The sequence below is a fragment of the Periplaneta americana genome, chromosome 7, assembly GCF_040183065.1.
Source record: "Periplaneta americana isolate PAMFEO1 chromosome 7, P.americana_PAMFEO1_priV1, whole genome shotgun sequence".
NCBI classification, from domain to species: domain Eukaryota; kingdom Metazoa; phylum Arthropoda; class Insecta; order Blattodea; family Blattidae; genus Periplaneta; species Periplaneta americana.
The window spans coordinates 44,061,158-44,083,674 of record NC_091123.1 but is presented as its reverse complement, the minus strand read 5'-3'; the positions used below and the strand labels follow the sequence as shown (position 1 = coordinate 44,083,674).

Genomic DNA, 22,517 nt, shown 5'->3' with positions numbered 1-22,517 from the left:
TATTATTATTGGAGCACACTTTCATAAAAATCTTGTATCGAAAAGAAAGAGTGAGAAGTAAACATCATGCAACACAAATAATTTGTCAGTATTATGTGAAATCACGAGTGGCAAAATAGATGCACTGTATCCCTTACCTGCTCGGCCATTCAAAGCTGGAAATAGAAGGTTCCATTACCAGAAAGGTTTCCTAATGTTTACAATGCAATTTTGTGTACCAGAAACCACACTATAATAATATATGTGTACACCACATGCTTGCATTTGCCGATTTCCAAGTACATACGAATATAGGACTAAATATAAAGTTTAAATCCAAAATATAACCTATAAATACAAGAATTTAAATCTCTGCGTAAGTAACATATTTTAAAATTCCAATTAATCCACGTCACTGAAACAGTCGGTTGATGTAAAAAGGAAATACAGTACATTCTTCGTTGACAAATGAAGATCAAGAGTGGTTTCTGATGGCACAACATGGAAACATGGCGAAGAAGATTATAATATCTATGCATTCAGAAGGAAAATAGCTGAAAATAATTTAGATTATCTATTAACAACGAAATGTAAATTTAAGTAGTTATTGTGAGTTAATAATTCTTAAATACATTGCTGTAAATTAAAATTGCTACATACCAGTACAACTTTGTCACTATTAAATGGAGAATGAACTGTCAGCTAACAGACCTGACACAATAGTGTAAGAAAAGATTCAGCATTACTAACATATGAAGATGTTTTATTTGTGTTATAAAATATATTAACATGAGAGTACTAAACCAAAGTCAACTATTATATTAACTGCTTAATTTTAATGTTTTCCTTCTAAACAATTTGAGGTTAAGTACAAAAAATTCTAAACCTGCTTTCAAGGTAAAGGTATGGCATTCTTAGTTATCATCATTCACTTTATGAGTTCAGTTCTGCTGGCATGTTTTCGACTAAAAGAGAATTCATCCTGCTTTTGTAGTCGGAAAGCATCAGATACCTCGATGTTTCTGGGTCGTGATTATTGGTATGAAAACTATCCAGACATTCTATTGAAGATTAACAGGATTTCTTCTCATTGGGTTATGAGTACTACACAGTACATTTGGGTAAGGAAACTGCCACGCTCCTGTCTCCAAGAGAGAATTACCCTTAGTTTTCCTTTCTCTTATTCTCGATCTACAAGCTAGACTTTCCAAACATGGATATTTGGACCATTAGTCTACTGAGTCCTTCCACCATGACAAAAAGATCTAGTTAACAGGCTAATTTATGTCATGAATGCAATATAACTACATCGTCCTACTTCTAAACAAGATAAAAAGAATTCCGATATTTTCATACCTGATCAATTTATTAAAAATAACAATTTAATTAATACTGGTAGACTGGTTTTTGATGCCAAACAATTGAATTAAGTGAACCTCACTACTCAAAAGTGGTTTGCAATCTATTATAATTTTAATTGTATTTAAATTAAATATTTAAGTAATGTTACCAAATTTAGGACGCATATTTGCAAAACATCAGAGAAGTTGCAGTTACAATTATTAAAGTTTAAAAGTATGAACGAAACAAATTTGGTAAAATCCAGAATTACATAAAAGGTACAAAGAAGGTATGGTATATAATTAGGTACAAATATCTAAGAACATTATAAATCAAGAGACTTAAATCTTCAGAAATGAGACAACGAAAGACATGTCCCATGTCCATGAAACTATGCAATTATGAGATTCTATTCAGAACATAAGCTTACAGTACATTTACATGTATGTAAGTTTAATTTTCAAAATTGTAATTTTTTTAACATCGCATGACAACTATTAATTTTCTACTACTTTCACTATGCATCATTTTGTTCCTATCGCACTGATTTATTATTGTGGAAAATTTCAAACCAATAGTTATAATGCTTTCTGATAAAAATGTATTTGAAGTTTGAAAAATTGAATTCTTAAAAATGATTTGCTGAGAAACAATTCACATTACAGCAACTTATGGGAATTTGATTTGGTAATTTTGATTTATTATTGGTAAAATTTGTGCCAGCATCTGCGGTTATACAATGGATATAAGTAAATCTTTTTGGTTAAAGTAGTTAATAGTTTTGTTAGAGGTTATTTTATTATTTTTGGGTGAAATCTTAATATTTATTATGCCTTTATTTTATTTGAGGCTATGAAATCTTTTGTTTTAAACTATCGATCAATCACTTAAAAGCCAAAAAGGACTTTAAAACTTGTGAAATATGCACAATCTATACATATCAATCAGTAAAACTGAAATGATTAATGTCAGTTGATATATTTCTCCAATTATTATGAGGGTAACATCAGAGCTGAGAATGCAATAATGACAAACATAGGGATTTTTGATATGCAGTAAATCTACAACATGAGGACAGCAACTTTACTTTCTTATCTGGTGGAAGCGTCATTAATGATTTTCTTAATCCAAAAACCCATCATCCCCTGCTGCGATTGAAGTGTGTACTTTGAGATCAGTAAGAAATGCGATAACCCTTAAACTACTAAGGCTAACTTCTTATAATTAAATTTAATTAAAAGATTAATGTAATTTTTTTATACCTTAATGTAATGGTATGTTTACTGCAACTTGTACATAACACATACCTCAATATATTAGTAAATATAGAACACACAGATTGGGAAGTTAATGTTCAATTAGCATACAAAGGAGCTATCTCTTAAGATGTATAATAATTCGCAGCTTACCTGGAGCCTTCATATGGACGGGAGGTAGTCTGAAGTCTGAGCCTTCAAGACTAAGTGATCGTTGCCTCTCTAATGTTGAGGGAAGGTCACTGATCCTAAGTGACATCTGACGCTTGAATGGAGAAGCTTGATTTAATTGCTGAAACCCCCTAAATGATCCCTGACGTTGTAGCATCGACACTGTAGCATGCGGCCTCTCAATGGCATATGGGTTGAAAACAGGCTTCACTGGTGGAGGTTCTGAATCAGAATATACACAAGAATTACAATACACTTCAACATTTAATTTACAGTATAATGGATACATAGCTTTCATAGATATAAAGAAAGCATTTGATAGAGTAAATATGGAATATATTGCATGACAAAAGGTATACCTCAACATCTGATAAATGTTATACAAAGCCTATATTTTGGTATTAAAATCAAAATTAAAATTACCAATCAAATAATAAGCAATTATTTTAGATTAATAACAAGAATAGTAAGGTGATCCGCTTTCAGCTACATTATTTAGTTTGGTTATAGACTTTTATATTGAAGAAACTGGAGATGAGGGGAAACATTACAACAAAATTAAGGCAATGTATAGCTTATGCCTATGACATAATAATAACTGCAAGAAAAAAACCGGCTTTGATAGAAACACTTAACAATTTGAAAGAACAGGCAATGAAATGTGGATTGATAATTAATGAGAAAAAACAAAATTCTTAAAATGCAGCACAAAAAGAGAAACTTTACGAGATTTTAAAATAAATGATATAATGATTCAATAAGTACCAAGTTTCAAATATCTTGGATCAACTGTTAATAATAACAACACCATTGAGGAAGAAATAAGAGAAAGAATTGTAATGGGAAACAAAGCATACTATGCCAACCAGCAGTTATTTAGAAGTAAACTGATATCAAAACAATCCAAATTTAAGCTATACTGTATACTACAATAAGACCTGTAGTAACTTATGCCAGCGAAACATGGGTCCTTAAAAACTCCATAAAACACAGACTACTAATTTTTGAAAGAGCAATACTAAGAAACATTTTTAGTCCAACTAAAATGAATGATGGTACATGGAGAATTAAATATAACAGTGAACTGAATGAGTTGATAAAGAATAGGAACATAATAAATCATATAAAATCATTAAGATTAGGATGGTTTGGTCATATAAATAGAATGGAGAATAACAGACTGGTCGAACAAATATACAAATGGAAACCAATAGTTAACAGAAAGCAGGGTAGACCAAAAAATAGATGGAAGGATGATGTCCTGAATGATTTGAAATTGATGAAGGTGGAAAACTGGACAAAGATAGTTGGAAGCCATAAGGAATGGAAGAAATTTGTCGAGAAAGCCAAAACTTTTACCAGAGAGTTGTAGAGTCTGAAGAAGAAGAAGAAGAAGAAGAAGAAGAAGAAGAAGAAGACGAAGAAGAAGAAGAAGAAGAAGAAGAAGCCCATTCTCACTGACACTATTTCATTTCTATATTGACAAAGTCACTTTTGACTGCTATAATGAAATGGAAATGTTTTTGCAACACAATCTTCCTACCTATTGTATTTTATTGTTGATGATATGACAATTATTGCTAAGAGAGAAGATACTCTTTAGAGATCTCTGTTTGTTTTAAATAATATGGAAATATCGCTCACAAAAACAAAAGTAATGGAATTCAGGATGATGAACACTTAAGGGCAAAAAGTAATACGTAATACAAGGTAAAATAATGACTGGAACAGGTTTCTGAATTTTGCTATTTAGGCTGTGATATTTCATATTTAAGAGCTGCAGATGTTGAGAATAAATTATCCAGATTCCGAAATATTACTGGTACAATAAGGAGGGCTCTCTGTGGCAAAGTAAGAAAAGACACAATCACTAAATTTTATAAAACAATGGCAGTCCTGATATTAACATATGGTTCCGAAACTTGGGCATTAACAAAAGGACAAAGAAAAAAGGATAGAGGCTGCTGAAATGAGATTCCTTCGATCAATGGCAGGATACACTTTAATGGATCATAAATACAGCAATGAAATCAGAAATAAACTGAAACCAAATAGTTTGACTGAGATTATACAACAATATAGAAATAGATAAAAACAACACGTAAAAAGACTAGAACCACATTGTCTACCATTTCAGTTCCTCTATTAAAAAACCAAATGGAAAGAGGAGAATAGGACGTCCAATAAAAAGATAGCGAGATATATATTTTTTTTTATGCTCGACCATGCCGAAATGTAGTAATTATACACCTGGTAGCAGCCCTTTAATGAACCTCATTAAAGTACACCTATTCAATAAAGTTCAGGTGTTCCACCAATCAGAAAGCACCATTGTAGCAATATGAAAGCGCAGGTATCGATTATTCTCGGATATGCAATCGAAAGACAACTAGCGAAACGTCACGGAGGCTGGAAATCCAATACTGTCGCAGAAGGTTATGTTCTGTTACTATAATAATTAGCGTTAATTGTAAATAATATTCAAATAAATTCAATTTGTCATCTCGTTTTTCAATGTCTAAATCAATTTCAAGGTTATATCAAGATTAATGTTTATTTTACTTTCTAGATTATATCAAGGTCAATGACATTTGTTTCTAGGAAAAAATCAATACTTTCGCGTCTGCGCGCATCTCACAATTTACGAGATATTGCACAAGGTCAGTTCCGTTCCCCAGTCAGATAAGAATAACATGAATACTTATGAATAATTTCAAGTTAGAAATATGGTCGAGCATAAAAAGTCGTATGAAAGTTGCCTATAACGGTAATTAAGACGCTCGTATAAACGAGTTTCGTAAACATACTCGCGTCTTAATTACTACCATTATGGCCTCGTTGCATAATGTACTATTTTTTAACTCTGAACCTGAAGCAGGCACATTATGCCTAAGCAGTAAAGGAGGAGGAGGAGGAGAAGAAGAAGAAGAAGAAGAAGAAGAAGAAGAAGAAGATGATGATGATGATGATGATGATGATATGATATGATATTTATTTACAATTACAAATGCAGAAATTAAACAAGACCTTGAAATATTTGCGATAAATGGTAGCATGTCATTTAGTATTAATTTGTTAAGCTTATTTAGAATTAAGTTTATTTGTATTATATTGTATGTTATGTCATTTTTCTTGTGTACTGACGACGCCATGAATGCTTGTAATTCTATCGGCTAATAAAGATCTAATCTAATCTAATCGAATCTAATCTAATGTATATACCATAAAAACTAGAAAAATAACCTAAAAGATTGAATGAACAAAAAAGATACTGAAAATAAGTCTGTTAAAAACCAAGAAGGAAACATGGTTTAGGCAGACCTAGAAATGAATGGTTCTATAGTCAGTATGGGTTCCTGATCTCAAAATATTGGCTGTACATCTAAACAGAAGGCTCTCTCATGGATCAAGATGAAGTAGTTGCCTCTACAATTATGAATGTTGATAAATATACGACGAATTTTGATATCAGAATTGAAGCCATTTACACATCTCTGCAATAGTAATTTATGTGACAAGAGACTTAAGTAAGATTTTATTCATGAGTGGAGATAATTCCGAAGAGTGAATAAAATCTATTAAGTCTCGTGTTGCATGTAATATTTTTTCCACTACTAATATGAAAGTAATATTTCTGTGAAAATAATTTTTAATTGAAATTAAATATTAGGCTCATTTTTTATTGTTTGATTCAAAGCCAATTGTTGTCTAAGGTTAGTTCAACTAAATATTATGTACAGTTGGCTGTGATTTAAAGAATAGTAATGAAGACAACAGTGTCAGTCACGTTGGATACAGAATAAATAAATTAAAAATTTTTGTTCTTCAAAAACAAAATGTCGTGTAAAGAAGAAGTTTTCTTACCGGATGAAGTTCTTAATGTTGCCAAAGCGGCTGTGTCCACGTTAGTTCCGCAGAAATCTGCATCTATTTATCAGAAAGAATATAAGTTATTTTGTGAGGGCAAGAAAGTAGGAACGTGAAAGGCATTAGTGAAAAAATCATATTTGCGTACCTTTCAGGAAAAAAAAAAAAAAAGTATGGGCTCTTGCTTGTGGTCTAGTTGCTTTTATTGTGAGTTTAGTCTAGTAATTATTTTACATTTCAAATGCATTTCTAGGAGTGAATAAAATATCACTCTTGCATTAAAGTCATTGTTTAGATTGTTATGAGCGACTAAACAAAGCCCTCTTTACATATAAGTAGTGGAAAAATATATTTGTTTGGTTACACAAATGTAAAAACTTAGTTTTTCTATCCGACTCTAAAGCTTCATGCCATCAGTTCAACTACATCCCCTAACATGGAAAAAATTAAAGAAATTTGTTGCATGGTAAAACAAATTCAAATTTTAAATAAGAATATAGCTTTCAAATGGATCTCAGACCACTGTGGGCTGAATGGTAATGAGAAAGCTGCTAAATTAGCCAAGAAAGGAACTAATATATAAGGTTGTGACTGACACTGCATGGGCAAACTCAGAGATATCTTGACCAATAACGATTCATTACCTGTAATGATGCATGGAGGTCATGAAGTGTTAAGGCTAGTCCACAATAAACCGGAATCAAGAATGGGAAACGAAGAATGTGAATGTGAAGATTTTTTATTAACAATAAATCGAGAACGGAAATGGCTATGCATATCGATAGGTATGTTAACGATATGTAAAGTCGATATTACGCATTCTGATGTTATTTGTGTATACTTGAGCCGTTTAGAGCAGAAGTGGTGTAAGTCAATTTTGACTTACACCACCTTTTCTCTGAACGGCTCAAATAAATAATATACCAAATACAATTCCTACTTTCTCTTTGTTTTTTCTTCTCTCTCTCAATCTCTCTGTTCTTCGTATATACATTTATAGGCAAAATATATATTCATGCAATTTAAATTTGTATAATAACGACCGAATCATTAGCCTAGTTTATATGAGCCGTTCAGAGCAAAAGTGGTGTAAGTAAAAATTGACTTACACCACTTCTGCTCTGAACGGCTCACTTGACCAATGGCATTCTCTCATGAGTACAAGTCAGTCAACATAAACACAGGTTAACCAACCTCGAAATTTAAGACACGGAATATTTAAGAATTCAATTCACTTGGTAGTCTGGTCACATATACACGTAGCATATATTGAAAGTGATTCTACTGAATTTCTGCGTTAGTTACGACCAAATAGCTTTTTGATGAAACAGAATGAATCTAGAAGAAAGGAGAAGAGCAAAGTTAAAACTTGGCTAACTCTCCATTCCCATTCCCGGGCTCCGGCAAGCTTCTCGTTAATTGTGAATGTTCACATTTAAATACATTTATTTTTAAAACATTTCCGTTATCGTTCTTGTTTCCGTTCTCGGTTTACTGTGAACCAGCCTTTACAGGGCAAGATATAGCGAGCCACCACCCATGCAGTGTTAATCACAACTTTATATTCCCAAGTGTTCACCTTATCAAAAACTTTATTCTAATGCCTTGTATATTTGAATGATTTAACCTTCTGTGGCTGAGAATTTGAGGTTATTGATTCGATGAATTTGATGAAGCAAGATTTGCACACAAACATTATTGAATATCAGAATCTTGTGTACATAGACATTTACAGTTCATTACTAGGAAACACATAACATGAACTTTAATGTTTTTACTAACCAACAGGTTTCATTTCCTGTGGGTCCTGCAACCGTTCTGTGATTGATGTTTGCCTGAAGCTGCCTGTTCTTGTAAAAGTAGAATTTTTCGGATCAAACGTCATTGTAACACCACATTCCTTGTCTCTCTTCTGTTTCCTCTCCAAACATGCCGCGAATGCACAGCCCACTGCATGACTTAGCCGTTCACCCTGCAATAAAAAATTAAACATGGTATTTAAAGTATCTTTGTAGAAATTGCTTGAAAAGGAATAATATTATGTCTTCGAAGCTATAAAAATCTGTGTATAAACTGAAAATCTACATACACTTGTAATTTTCGGTTTTGTAACAATCTCGTATGTCTTAATGTACTTACAGATTCTTTCAATGCGAGAAATCCATGACACATCCATCGTCTTGTTGTGCCGTCTCGACAAATATACGAGAAACCCTTTTCGTGATTTCTATCTGGAGCGCAGAATGAAACCTTCTCAATTGTTTGGTCCACTATCAGACCCTGTAAAGAAATGCAAATTACATATGTTACATAACATGAGAGAAAACAAGATTAGCATGTAATGAACTTATTGTAATGCAGAAATGTTTTCAATCAACAAATATCAAAGAAAACAAGATTATAATGAAGTTATATATATATATATATATATATATATATATATATATATATATATATATATATGATTAATATATTTCAGTATTATTTGTATTTATCCTTGTAATAATGTACAGTTTGACTCGTAGACACTTTGTTTTTCAGCATTAACTTCCTATGATTGTATGAGAAGATTCCAAGAGAACGTCAGGATGTAGACCTTCGGCTCCCCCTCCTACCAATAATGCATAACACAACATCAATATGGCGGTTGCTGTCGTCCGCGATACAACTAACTTTTTTGTTGATTTTCGAGTTCGTTATTTTTTCCCCGATTATTATATGCTTATACAAGTTGTGTTAACTCTCGCTAAGTGGTTTTATATTTTATTTTATCAGTCTTAGTTATTATTTTATTATTGTTAATATTTATGTTTTAATATTATTACCGGTAATTAATTACTTTGTATTACTATCTTTGTATTATCTCCGTCACTGCTATTCTATTATTATTATTATTATTACTACTACTAATACTACTACTATTTCTGTCATCAACATTATTATTGATGTCTGTAAAATTTATGTAGACTCTCCTGGACTGTACCCGAGCATGAGCATATGCTCATTTTGGGTATCTATTCAAATGTACCATTTCAAATGTAAATTATGAATAAATTTGAATTTGAAATATATATATATATATATATATATATATATATATATATATATGCTTTGAATCAACAACATAGCATTGAGTTCAAGGAATAAATGAAATGTTTTTTTTTTTTTAATCCAATGCCACCAGGTTGTCTTTTCGACATTTCTGGTCTTCTCTCCTGGCTGTGGCTTAATTGTAACTCACTTCAGAGGTTGGGGCGCCTGGAAGGCGGAGTTACATTACGCCGATGATGTGATAGGATGATTATGATAATGTAGTGCCAGGAGAGGTCTTAAATCTAAACTTAACCTAAATTCCAGACCATGGACGAACACAGGAATAATCCCCTTTAAGGAAAAATTCCTGTGCTCTAACCGAGAATCGAACCCGGGACCTCATGAACTATAGCCAGAAGCTCTGACCACTAGACCATGAAGTTGGTCATAAATGAAATGTATGCAAGAAGAAGAGATTACTGTACATTTGATCAGAATTTAAAAAATTCACACATGCTTTAGGGAACATAATTAATACTTTTGTTCTGTTAGATGGCGTACTTCTACAAATATTGTATGTATGCTAATGACTATGTTCGATGTTAAGTAATGCTTCAATGTTATAATGTTTATTATGTGAAGGGGTAAGAATGAGATAGTCCAAAGCCACACTTTTAACAAAAATTATTTTTTGTGCAAGTTCATTTCTTATAGGCCTATGTATGGGAAAGCTACTAGCAAATATATTATAAACATTACTCAACAAATTACATAAGTATATGCCGAAGAAATTATGATACCGCACCTTAGAGCATTGGGCTCACCTTTAATATGCTATCCTGTAAAATTTTGTCTGTGTGGCTTAAGACTATATCATTCTCACCTCTTCATTTTCTTATCTTTTTAGTCCTTTGTGCTTACCAAAGAAATCTTTGTTATTGTTGGAAGAGTCATCATTGTATTTATCTTTATTTTATTTTAAATCATACTGTATTTACTTTTGACTATTATACAAGATAACTCTAGCTATTGCCCTCCACAAATAATATGTTGGATTTTAAAGATAAATATCTATAAAATTGTTTCACATTTTAGGAAAAAAAATCAAGAAACAAAACACAATAGTGTTATTTGTAATGCACACACAATGTAGGTATATAAATTACATTATACATCTTGATTACACAACTTTTAACACTGTATCACTTCGGAATATGTATGATAACACAAGAAAGTATTATTATATATATTCCAAATTAAATACATTTTATTAAATTTCTGGACATACTCGGTGGTCAAGTGGCCACCATACTTGCCTTCAGATGCAAAGTTCGTGGTTTCAAAGCTGGCTGAGACAGTTTGATTTTCAAAGATAATAAAAATTACTAATAATCACTTTCTTCCTAATGGAAATAAAACTGGGGGCTCCCATTTCTTATTCTGGCACATAAGTAAATGAGATTCTTTCGTGAATGAGTTGCTTCCGGGAAAAAATTTTCAAATTTTTAACCCATTCTCGTTCACATAAATTAGATGACTAGTACTATTATCCCACATGATCTAGCAAGATACGCTGCACAAGTCCCACTTCGGGGAACGACATCAATAATCTCTGATTCAGCATCAGAGATATTCCTTGATCTATCAACAGGTACCGCCTATCAGTAGCCCCCATCCGGTTAAGGCACTGTCGCGAACGTTTCTCATATATGCCGTAACTGACCGGTCGTCTACATCCGACATTATCGAAGCTCGTACAGCTTACCCTGAAAATATTTTGACGCAGAACTGCGTCCTTCTTCCCATTAGGTATGGGAGGTAACTTGGCAAAAGACCGCCACGTAAAAATGCAACCCCCATCTCGCCACTAAAAAGAGATCCAGGGGAAAACTAGGAGAACGAGAGAAATATAAGAACAAGGGAAATACGATGAGGACAATAGGAAGGCAAGGAGAACAAGGGAACGACAAGGAAAACAAGGGAAATAGTACATGAAGAATAGGGGAATACAAGGAGAATAATATAGGAACAGGAGGATACAAGGATAACAAGGGAACGACAAGAAGAACAAAGGAACAGCAACGAGAATAAGGGGATTAGAGGGGAATATAGGAAGAACAGGGGGATACAAGAGGAACCAATAGTATACAAGAAAACAAAGGAAATACAGGAGAACAGGGATATAGAAGGAGAACGAGGAAACAAGGAGAACACAAAGGAGAGTGCAAGGAAAATAGGAGAAGACAAGGTGATTGCACCCACACGTACCTTCACGTAAAAGTACGCAGTATAGCAAAGGTATCCCCCTGTCTCTTTTATTATTAGGCCTATATATTGAGGGAAGCTCTATGGGAAACGGGAGAACCCCCAGAAAAACTTGTATAAAATAAATGGATGCAATATTTTAACAAACTAGACAGTAATTGATTTTCGGAACCAGATACATCCTGGACAACCTAGATGTAGATGGAGTGATCATTACCGTATTCAATTTTGATGAAAGTATACTATAATGCTAATCTTTATGATGGTTGTGGTGATGATGATGATGATCATGATGATGATGATGATGATGACGACGACGACATTGTAAGCAATTTAAAACATTTATATTCTTCTATAAGCACATAGCCTATTCATAAAAATGTAAATATTCCTGCTTAAATATTGTTTATTTTTAAAATTGATATCTCGTTATCTGCGTCTATTTCATACTGATGGGATAGAAATCTCAATACTTTTTCTTTATCGGTTCTCTTTCACATTTCACCCTTTTGTATTAACATTAAATACTGACAAAAAAGCAGCATCTCCATGAAACAGCAAGGAACGATAATGCAAAAGACACTGAGTGTGGCAGAAGATAAATTCCCAATCCCTTCTTTGATTATCGAACCGGAACTGCTAAGTCCGAAGACAGACGCTACTAATCAGCCATAACGGAGAACAGGATCTGTGATTTAGTTAAAAAAAAAAAAAAAAAAAAAAAAAAGGAGCGAGCATGCGCGAATACAGACAGCAATGGACACCAATCCACATTTCTGAATTTATTGTACTTGTAGTTGGTAAAATACAAGACCTGTATTAAATGGCAAATATTTTGCTTTCTAGTTGATGAAGTCAGACTCTTCTTTTCATGGCAGCTATAATGAAGATGAGAATATAGAATTTATATTCGTAATTTAGAAGAAATTTATTTATCTTTGTGCAAAATCAGGTTGGAGTCAGTAAGACTGAAAGAAGTCGAACAACGTGAAATTGAAAGATTTAGTCCACGAATAACAATTCGATCCTCAGCCTTTTAATTTTTTTTTTTGTTTAATTTCCCCAACTGATTACTGAAAAACATATAACTGTGCCAACTTATTTAATTGGTATTGCACTAAACATATATCGTGATGAATATGTTATCGAAAGATGTTAGTTTCTCGTACCCACGCAATATAGGACAACTATAATATAAATATAAGTTGTATTTCCTGAGTTATGTTGCTTGCTGAGACACTAAACTTAGCTCTTACCTTGGTTTCATCTTCTACAACTCTGAGGCCATCTCCAGATACATATAAAACTGCTTTAACTGGTCTTCTTCTAGAGTTCTGAAAATAAATATATAATTAGATTAGTAATGATGAATGCAAATGTTATGCTAAGCAATAACCACAATCTTTCTTCCTATTATATTGTAACAAAGTACTGATAAAGTAAAGTTATCCCTAACAGGCCATGGAAGACTATACAGAAACGAGAAATTAAGGCTTCCACCTTTGCAGACAATTGATTTTAGTAGCAGTAAGGATGTCAATGCTTTCTGCCTTTACCAACAAGAAAAACTCACTGGTACTGTACTTATTTCTGTTAGAGCAGCCCTGGGCACAACGGGGAAGTGAAATTAAAATCAGAAACCCCCACCCATGTCCTTTTCGCTTACACTGCCTTATAAACAAACGCACAGTAATGGATTTCAGGGGACCAGCAAGAGCCGAAAGTTCGTAAAAGCTATGATGCCTGCCTTAGACAATCCATCACTGAGCAGTGCTTACCTTCGTGTCTACTCGTCTCAGCTGGAGAAGATGAGGTGGGAAGTTAAGGAAAATCTACAGTGACTCGATTGAGCTATTAGTGCCCAGGCTGGTGTTAGAAGCTGAGTCGACTATAGGGTTATAATGCAACAGGAAGAATTAGGTTAATTGGAAAAATCCATGACCCTATAGCCTATAGGTAACCAAACCCACGACCTTCAGTTTTGCTAAAGTGTGCCCCCACAAAATACTGATAGACCAAAGATACATTTTAAATGTTTAAAGAATTTCCTTTCAAAAGTTCAATTTACAATTTCGAGAAATTTACAAACTTTTGGTGTGCAATGGTGGAGGTCCATTATTACATATTCGCAATCCTTAAAATGAATTATTTTTTTATCACTCTTTAGCACACTCTAAAAATGTCATTAGTTGGCATGATATTACCGAGAGGCGACCTTAAGGTACCCATATCTACTTGTTCACAAGTCAAGGCGCCCAAAAATATGGCTATGGGGAGAGGTGCGAGTTTTCGATACGTTACTGCTACACTGAAATCTGTTGTCCATTCTGTCAAGATAATGCCCAAAATAATAAGTAAAAATATGCCTGAAATTCTTATATAATTTGTTAAATTCATGGGCTGTGCTAGACAAATGAAAATTGCTAATAAAACTGCATAATGTATAAAATACACAATTGGCTAATTTAAGTTGAAGCACATGTGAATAAAAACTTACTCTTAATACTTTTAAGGCTTCTTCACAGACTTGCATCCCTCTCGATTCAAATACTTCAACACAACCAAGATACTGAAATAAAGAAAGAAAGACCATGATACAACTTGTTATTTTATAATAATATTTCATTTCGTGATATTATGTAATATTAAGCAAATAGTGCAATACAAATTGCCATACCTTTTCATTCTACTCAGGTAATACGAAATAATTAGTACTAGAAAAAAATAATATCAGACATTTTTTACATTTGGATGTACAGTAGTGGCAAAAAAAAAAACGGACCGACCCTTGTAGCTGATTTCAGAGCCTTGTTCACTCCAGAGCACGATAGACTTGTAACTAAGACTTTCGTGGTTCGAATCCTGCCTGAGAAGGAAACTGTCTCACAATATTTTCTTAATGGTGTGATTACTCGATGCATTCTCAAGTCCATGTGACTCAGTCTTCTTTTGTTAGACTTCAGAATCTTACGAACCAGGCTTAAAAACCCTTCCAACTGACATCACATCCGCTCTCGTAACATCAGTCCAAAACATAATAGGTTTGTTCCAGCACGGTTCAGAATCGATTCTGAACTGCCTGCTCATGCGCAGTAGCTCAATGTGCGTTCCAACAAGACTAGAACTAATTCCGAACCGATACTAAACTCCCAGTTCCCTGTTCCAACGTGCTTTGGAACTCGTTCGGAACGAGTGAAATTGGTTCTCGATTAAGAACAAGAACTGGGAATTCTGAACTGCTGACGCATGCGCAGATGGTTTAACCTGAAGATGTAGTTAAATTGCTTCGAGACTAGGCAGGTTGAAATAAAAAAAAATAGTCCATCATGAGTGATTTGGAAGGTGATAGCGATATATTTTACGAAAAATTAAGTTTGGAAGATGAATATAATTTTAATATCGGAAGGAACTCCGAAGGCCGCGAAAGAAGAGTTCAATAAACGTTCCAACAACGTAAAATCTCGAACTACTGTAGTTCTGACACCGTACACAACTGGCGCATGCGTCGAAAGAAGTTCGGTATTAGTTCAGAACGTGTTCTGAATTGCTTGCTGGAACAAACCTATAAATCCGATGTCTAATCATTGTTGTTGTTTGTTTGTTGTCCGAAGACGGGTCTGAACATCACAAGTAATACCAACATGGCATCACTTATGAGGCAACTAGGCCGGAGATAATGGGGTAGGGTGGTCAGTTCCTTCTCCCCTCCATTGCATACATCACCGATTAGCTACATATTACACTAATCAGACTTCAGGTCTAATAATTATCATTCAGTAATTCAAATATATTACTGTAGCATCTACACAAAAATTGTAGTTTCACTATACCTAATACTGTGGTGGCAGCTTTGGAATAGATCGTCAAATGTTGAGAATAGTGCATTTCTATAATAGCATTCATGATCGGCTCCTTGAATCATTTCTCAAGCATTTTTTCAATAATCTCAATATTCTATGTAGGTTGACGTTATTTCTTCTTCTTCTTCTTCTTCTTCTTCTTCTTCTTATTATTATTATTATTATTATTATTATTATTATTATTATTATTACTGGCTTTTAAGGAACCCGGAGGTTCATTGCCGCCCTCACATAAGCCCGCCATTGGTCCCTATCCTGAGCAAGATTAATCCATTCTCTATCATCATATCCCGCCTCCCTCAAATCCATTTTAATATTATCTTCCCATCTACGTCTCGGCCTCCCTAAAGGTCTTTTTTCCCTCCGGTCTTCCAACTAACACTCTATATGCATTTCTGGATTCGCCCATACGTGCTACATGCCCTGCCCATCTCAAACGTCTGGATTTAATGTTCCTACTTATGTCAGGTGAAGAATACAATGCGTGCAGTTCTGTGTTCTGTAACTTTCTCCATTCTCCTGTAGCTTCATCCCTCTTAGCCCCAAATATTTTCCTAAGCACCTTATTCTCAAACACCCTTAACCTATGTTCCTCTCTCAAAGTGAGAGTCCAAGTTTCACAACCATAAAGAACAACCGGTAATATAAGTGTTTTATAAATTCTAACTTTCAGATTTATTTACTTTTTTGATTTATTATTATTATTATTATTATTATTATTATTATTATTATTATTATTATTATTATTATACTTCTAACCACTAAATTGTGCACCAATATGCCTGGGTTAAATCCCAAATCTCTCCGCAGTGCATATGAAGAGAAGGCATATGTTACTGTTGATAGTGATTCGTCCGTCGGATGGGGACGTTAAGCCTGGAGGCCCCTTTGGTGCTATTCGACAAGAGTAGGCTACGTGCCGACACTGGGTTTCCCCTTCTTCCTTTATCACCATCATCATCATCCTCACCCATTTCCTACACTACACTTACACGAACACTTACACAACTAGTAGACGACATAACTCCTCACAGATATACACCATGCATAACGTGGCCTGCCGAAGTGGTGTGCAACTTTAAAATGGGTCACAGTCCTACCATCTATCCACAGTATGCGGAACCCGAATCGCGCAAGAGAAATGGGTAGGCATTAGACAGACAGACACACACACACACACACACACACACACACACACACACACACACACACACACACACACACACACACACACACACACACACACACACACACACACACATATATATATATTGTAGCTTATAGATAACGCGTCTTGAAGGAATGTGACTGTTAACAAATTTTGATGCGAGTAAAGTTGCCTGCATTTTATTAATCTGATACCGTACACTGAACTCTGAATGATGCACACAGGAGATATGATCATTCAACAATGACTGCAAACAGTGGTTGAGAGAGCTGCTTCTGCAAACATTGCCTTATCTCTTTACAGTTTTACACGTACTACAGAATTTCTTTTTGTGGCTCAATGTATTAGCTAAACACACTGTTTATGTTCTTGGAACATTACGTTGCACTTCGTGTTAAATTTTACAACACTGCGTTTTTAATCTCCAGTCAAATATATGTGTTGAATTTCATGTCGCAATAATGTGAATTTCTGTTATATGATTGCAGATAGAAATGCATAAAAAACACTTACAACATGCAATTTCAACTGTAATAAATATCTGTTCGTCCTTTTTGCATGACACAATAAAAACCGAAAATAATTAAATGATAGTTGTGATTTTATTACCTTGCTTTCATAACTAAATGTATAGCAATATAAATAATAACTGAATATTTCTAAAGTTAAAACGAGACTAGACATTTGTAACTACAAGAAAAAAAAAAGTGTAATTAAATGTCTACATATTTTCTTTAGAGAGAGAGAGAGATTACCTTGACATGGAAATTACAGGTTCCGGCACGGACCCCGGCCTCATCAGCTTGCCACTGATGGGGCTTGGAACTTTCAGGTACATGTTCCTTACGACGTCGGAAGCTGTCACGGAAACTCCGTCGTAACCGGTCCATCCTACGAGGGGATGTGCCCTTCTCACCCTGCAAGAAATACATAGAAAGTGTGAATAAACTTGTCACCAAAAACAATTCTAATAAACAATAAAAATATACACCTTCAGTTATTAAGAAATATCATAAATAGGTGTTACGTGTGTAAGTAAAGATATTCAGAAGACAAACTTGTAATTCCAACCACTAACATTAGAAGTGCTAAAATACTCGTAGGTGCTAAAGTTGAAAGTCTGAGTATGCAACTAGTGAACCAGGGTTGCCAGATAAAGGAAACGCAACCGTCGTACCAACTTATGAAAAATGTCGTACTTCAGCATCAAATTGTCGTACATTCATCATTTTACTATTTTTTATAGATAGTACTCACAAATATATTTCACATAACACCCAAAAAAGTGGTTCATAGACCTATAAATATATATAATACAGTATGCATATATAATTCTATCACAAAATTTTAGTTCCAATTATAAATATTAATAACTGTTGTTCACATCCACAATGACTTTCAACATTCAAACAAATCAGCATCCATTTCTTCATCCAATCAAATAGTATTAGACCCTACTAATTATAGTTGATATCCACAATGACATTTAGCATTCAAATTACTATTCCTTCTTTGACACTGTCATCCTTCATAAAGCATGCACGATGACGCTTGGTCGGAAACAACATTATTATATTGAAAGCCAGCAGAAACTTTGTCTTTGCCCAGAGCGACGGCAGGTACTATCAATCAGTGCGGCAACTGATGTTCATCAAATTAATCCTGCAGTCGACTCAAATCCAATATCACTGTAATATCGGCGCGTTTAGACTTCTTAATCCTACTCGGTACTATTTCATTGATAAAATTCTTCCATTTTGGACATACATTCAAGTTATTAATAGCAGATATCTGAACTCAGGTTACTTTGAAATAACTACACCGTACATGAAACCTGGACTTTAAGATAGCGAATTATGACTTGTGCGGCAAGTGTAGTCACCATATTGATTTTCAAAGCATCTTTTATCCCTTTAAACTAAAGCATGTTTATTTCTATTAATGGCATACTGAATGAAGAAAAGGGACGAATAAACTTTTAATTTTATTTTAATTAGCCTATAGTTCAACGTTATAGGTTCCAAAATAATTTTATCCCTCACTGAAATAGGCGTACAAAATTGCGTACGACATAGAGTTCGGTCGTACCTCGTACAATTAATCAAAATAGTCGTATGCGTATGTATGGCAACCCTGTAGTGAACAGAGCACGTGCTGCTATCTGCGTGATGTTGCTGAGCTTAAGAAGGTGATATTGTGATACGTTTTGTCAAAGTATTGTTAGCACGACATCTACACATCTATATAAATGATGTTACCGTCAAAACCCGAAATCCGTCAAAACCAGTTTCAACAACTAGTAAAAACTAGTTTAAACAAACAAATAATGAACAAAAAGCGTATAAGCAAGGTCTACCAAAAGCCTAAACAAACCAAATCTAAACTGTTACTGTTTCTAGACCTTACGAAAACTCGCTTTCTATCTACATTTGTTTAAATTAGTTCTTACTATTTTACACTGGTTTTGACGTATTTCGGGTTTTAACGGGAACAGATATAAACTTCTTTCATACGTTCCTCATTTTTTTTTTAATCTGAAATCCGGGCAAAATTTCTATGCTTTGCATGTTAATTTATTTCGCTTAAACGTTTTCAGACTTACACGATCGTATTTTAAACCCCGTCATTTATACGTTTTAAATCAATTCAAAATTACGAGGGAGAGTTAAAAAGTAACCTTAATTATTTGTTTTGTTAATTCAATATCTACAATAAGACTTTATCACTTTTCAACATAGTATAACAGGAACATTTTCATTGAACGTGATGAAGTGTTTGAAGTCTTATTATACATATTAAAATAATAAAACTACCTTTTGACTCTCCCTCATAGATTTGCTGTGAAAATATAAGAACGCGAAAATACAACACGACTTCATTGTTACATGATGTGACCCACTTTGAAATTCGTGGAAATTAGAAGCTAACCTATGCTTCCTTCCAACAATCTCGTGTCCTTTAATGATGCTGGCTGTAACTGCTTTAAAAACAGTGAAACATTTCGTAACACACCATATGTAACTGAACGAATTATGGAACAGTTATCATCACAATTTGGGAGCATGGTTTATTCCTTAGGAATAAGCGGTAAAAAAATGTATTTTTTTTTACTGTAATCACATGTTAATAAATGAAGATCACACGGGAAGGACAAGTTAAGTCAATTTCGTAAAATTGTCTGGATTTGTGTTTGAAATGCAATGTATCAATCAGTTTTCGGTCTAAATACTAAGATTTCCTACAGATAATCTTACATTCATGAATGTGCGTTATAAATATGAGTACTATATCATGGATTCAAAGTTGGTTTAACTATGAAGTTCAAAATTTTTCATCTGGAAAACTTACTCCATTGACTTAACTTGTTTTCTCCATATATAGTCTTCGTTTTATGCTATTTCAGGTGTTAATAAATGTCAATTCAGTTAAACATTTTTTTTTTTTTCAGTTTTTTCTCACTTATGAGTTTTTTTTTTCTTTAGACAGTCATAGAAATGTATAAATAAAGTTGTACTGTGTAAGTGTGTATAGACCTATATGTGTAGAGTCAGTATTAGGAAACGACAAGGAAGGTATCATAACCAAAAATTCAAGAGTTATAGACACATGAAATTATATGCACACCGGTGTATGCGAAATAATGAACATATTATATCATGCAAATTATACATAGATGGTATACGTGCTGAAACCATATGCTGTTTTCATGAAAACAGAAAACAAATATTTCGAAAACAATTCTTTGGAAAGTAACAAATATTTTTTCTATACTTCGAATGTATATAGAAAGAGTAAAACTAATATTAATCTTGATAAATACTAAAATCACTTTCAACTCTAAAACGATAACAAAATATTCCTTTATTGTATAGACTTTTTTTCTTCGTTACCATGTTGGTGGTACAATCATTTGTGTGAATGTTTCTGCACAACAGTTGATAAAAGAGAGCAGAATAACAAGAACCCACATCCCGGAAATCCTATTGTGTATAATGCAATGTTAAAAAGTCGTATATGCATAGATTTTTATGCCATTGTTTCTCAGTACAATATTGTATGTGAATCACATAAACATAAAGTATGAAGAAAGTTCTAAAAATTCTTAATAGTCCCTTCTTTTATTGACAGTAATTAAGTCGCCTTTAGTCAAGACACATACTGCATGAAAAATAATGGTAGAACCGTAATCGAAAGAGAATACGATAGTAGACTGAGGAAAAAAGAATTAGTAACTTGACTGCTACAGAAAGTTGTGCGCAGGATGGCTGATTCTTCTACTAAAGAGATGTGATAGTTTTTATTCAATGGCGGCCAGATTGCTGCACTGCGTGCATGCACTGTGCAAGACTGGATACATGTTTCATGCACGCAAAACCGGTTCTCAGCCGAAGCGGTGAGGATGGGTTAAGGATTAACGAGTTGTTCGATGGCGCAAACAAAGTGAATTAAATCACATACAGTATATAGTAAGTAGCTTTAATAGTTTAAACAATGAAATTTGTTTATACTACAATGTATCTCAACTGGACCTAAAATATCGACAGATTTAAAAACAACACAAAATAAAAAAATTCTTCTTTGAAAAATGAAATAAAAGCAATTTTTTTCTGGAACGATCTCTAATGCATAACATATTCAGGGCATACAGTAGGATTAAATAAACTTACTTCTATCCCATGTTTATCATTGCGAAGATCATTCAGAAGCAGGTTGCGAATTAACGGGGGGGTGGGATGGGGGGACTTCCCCCCAGTTGGAAAGTTATCCCCTCTCATAAATTCATAGTAACATTCCTGCCAGGGATAATTTCTATCCCCCACCCTCACAAAATATAATTGTTTTAATACGAGTATATGTACTTTATAAAATGAAGAGATTGCGGGAAAAACGATGAATGTCACAGTTTTCTTAAGGTTGATGTCATTATCTAATTCAATGGATTACTGCGAAATTTAATGTTGTTCTTATGAAAAATGGTAAAAAGGAGAATTATCACCACGAATACAGTAATCCCTTCCTTTATTTTCTATAGAAACAGCACTACATCTTGCAGTTATAGACTCAATTAGATCATTATGTAATCCTTAATAGACATGTGGCATTCATCGTTTTTAATTACACTCTTATCTTAAGATTGCTCATGGATATAATACTGCAATGTTTGGGAAAAGTGGCATAAGTCAGTTTCCACAAACATTTTTTATTATTTTATTGACAACTTACGGAACATCTGCTCGCTTGGGAAAATAGACATATGTCTCCCATAATTCATACAGAAGAAAACCAAAACGACATAAACCAGTGTGAAGACAGTTTTTTTCCTTCTCCTGTAAAATTAACATTTTTGATTTGTGCCACTTTTCCCGAGCACTACAGAATTATTATGATGATCAAGATACAAGACAAGCAACTCAGTGCGACCAAGCGTTGAGCCGTATCGAATGAGGATAATAATAATAATTTTATGTATAGTATTCTCTATCTAGGATTCTATCCCCCACTTATCAGAAATTTTAATTCGCACCCTGTTCAGAAGGATTTCACGGTCAACTTCTACATCTTCATACTGACTAATAC

At 33.8% G+C, this 22,517-nt stretch overlaps 1 protein-coding gene across 14 annotated transcripts in view; it reads right to left on the bottom strand.

The window, feature by feature from the left end:
* Nucleotides 1-22,517, bottom strand: part of numb (NUMB endocytic adaptor protein) — an 847,398-nt gene that overhangs the window by 37,418 nt on the left and 787,463 nt on the right. For 10 of the 14 annotated variants that reach the window (XM_069830650.1, XM_069830643.1, XM_069830642.1 and 7 more), the window contains 8 exons: nt 17,696-17,857; nt 14,410-14,481; nt 13,169-13,246; nt 8,754-8,894; nt 8,397-8,586; nt 6,612-6,674; nt 2,730-2,969; nt 138-155 (listed from right to left, as the gene is read on the bottom strand). In XM_069830650.1, coding sequence (XP_069686751.1) covers nt 138-155; nt 2,730-2,969; nt 6,612-6,674; nt 8,397-8,586; nt 8,754-8,894; nt 13,169-13,246; nt 14,410-14,481; nt 17,696-17,830 — 937 coding nt within the window. In that variant the 5' untranslated portion in view covers nt 17,831-17,857. The remainder of the gene's footprint in view (nt 1-137; nt 156-2,729; nt 2,970-6,611; nt 6,675-8,396; nt 8,587-8,753; nt 8,895-13,168; nt 13,247-14,409; nt 14,482-17,695; nt 17,858-22,517) is intronic. The other 4 variants (XM_069830647.1, XM_069830641.1, XM_069830649.1 and 1 more) reach the window with 2 other exon arrangements.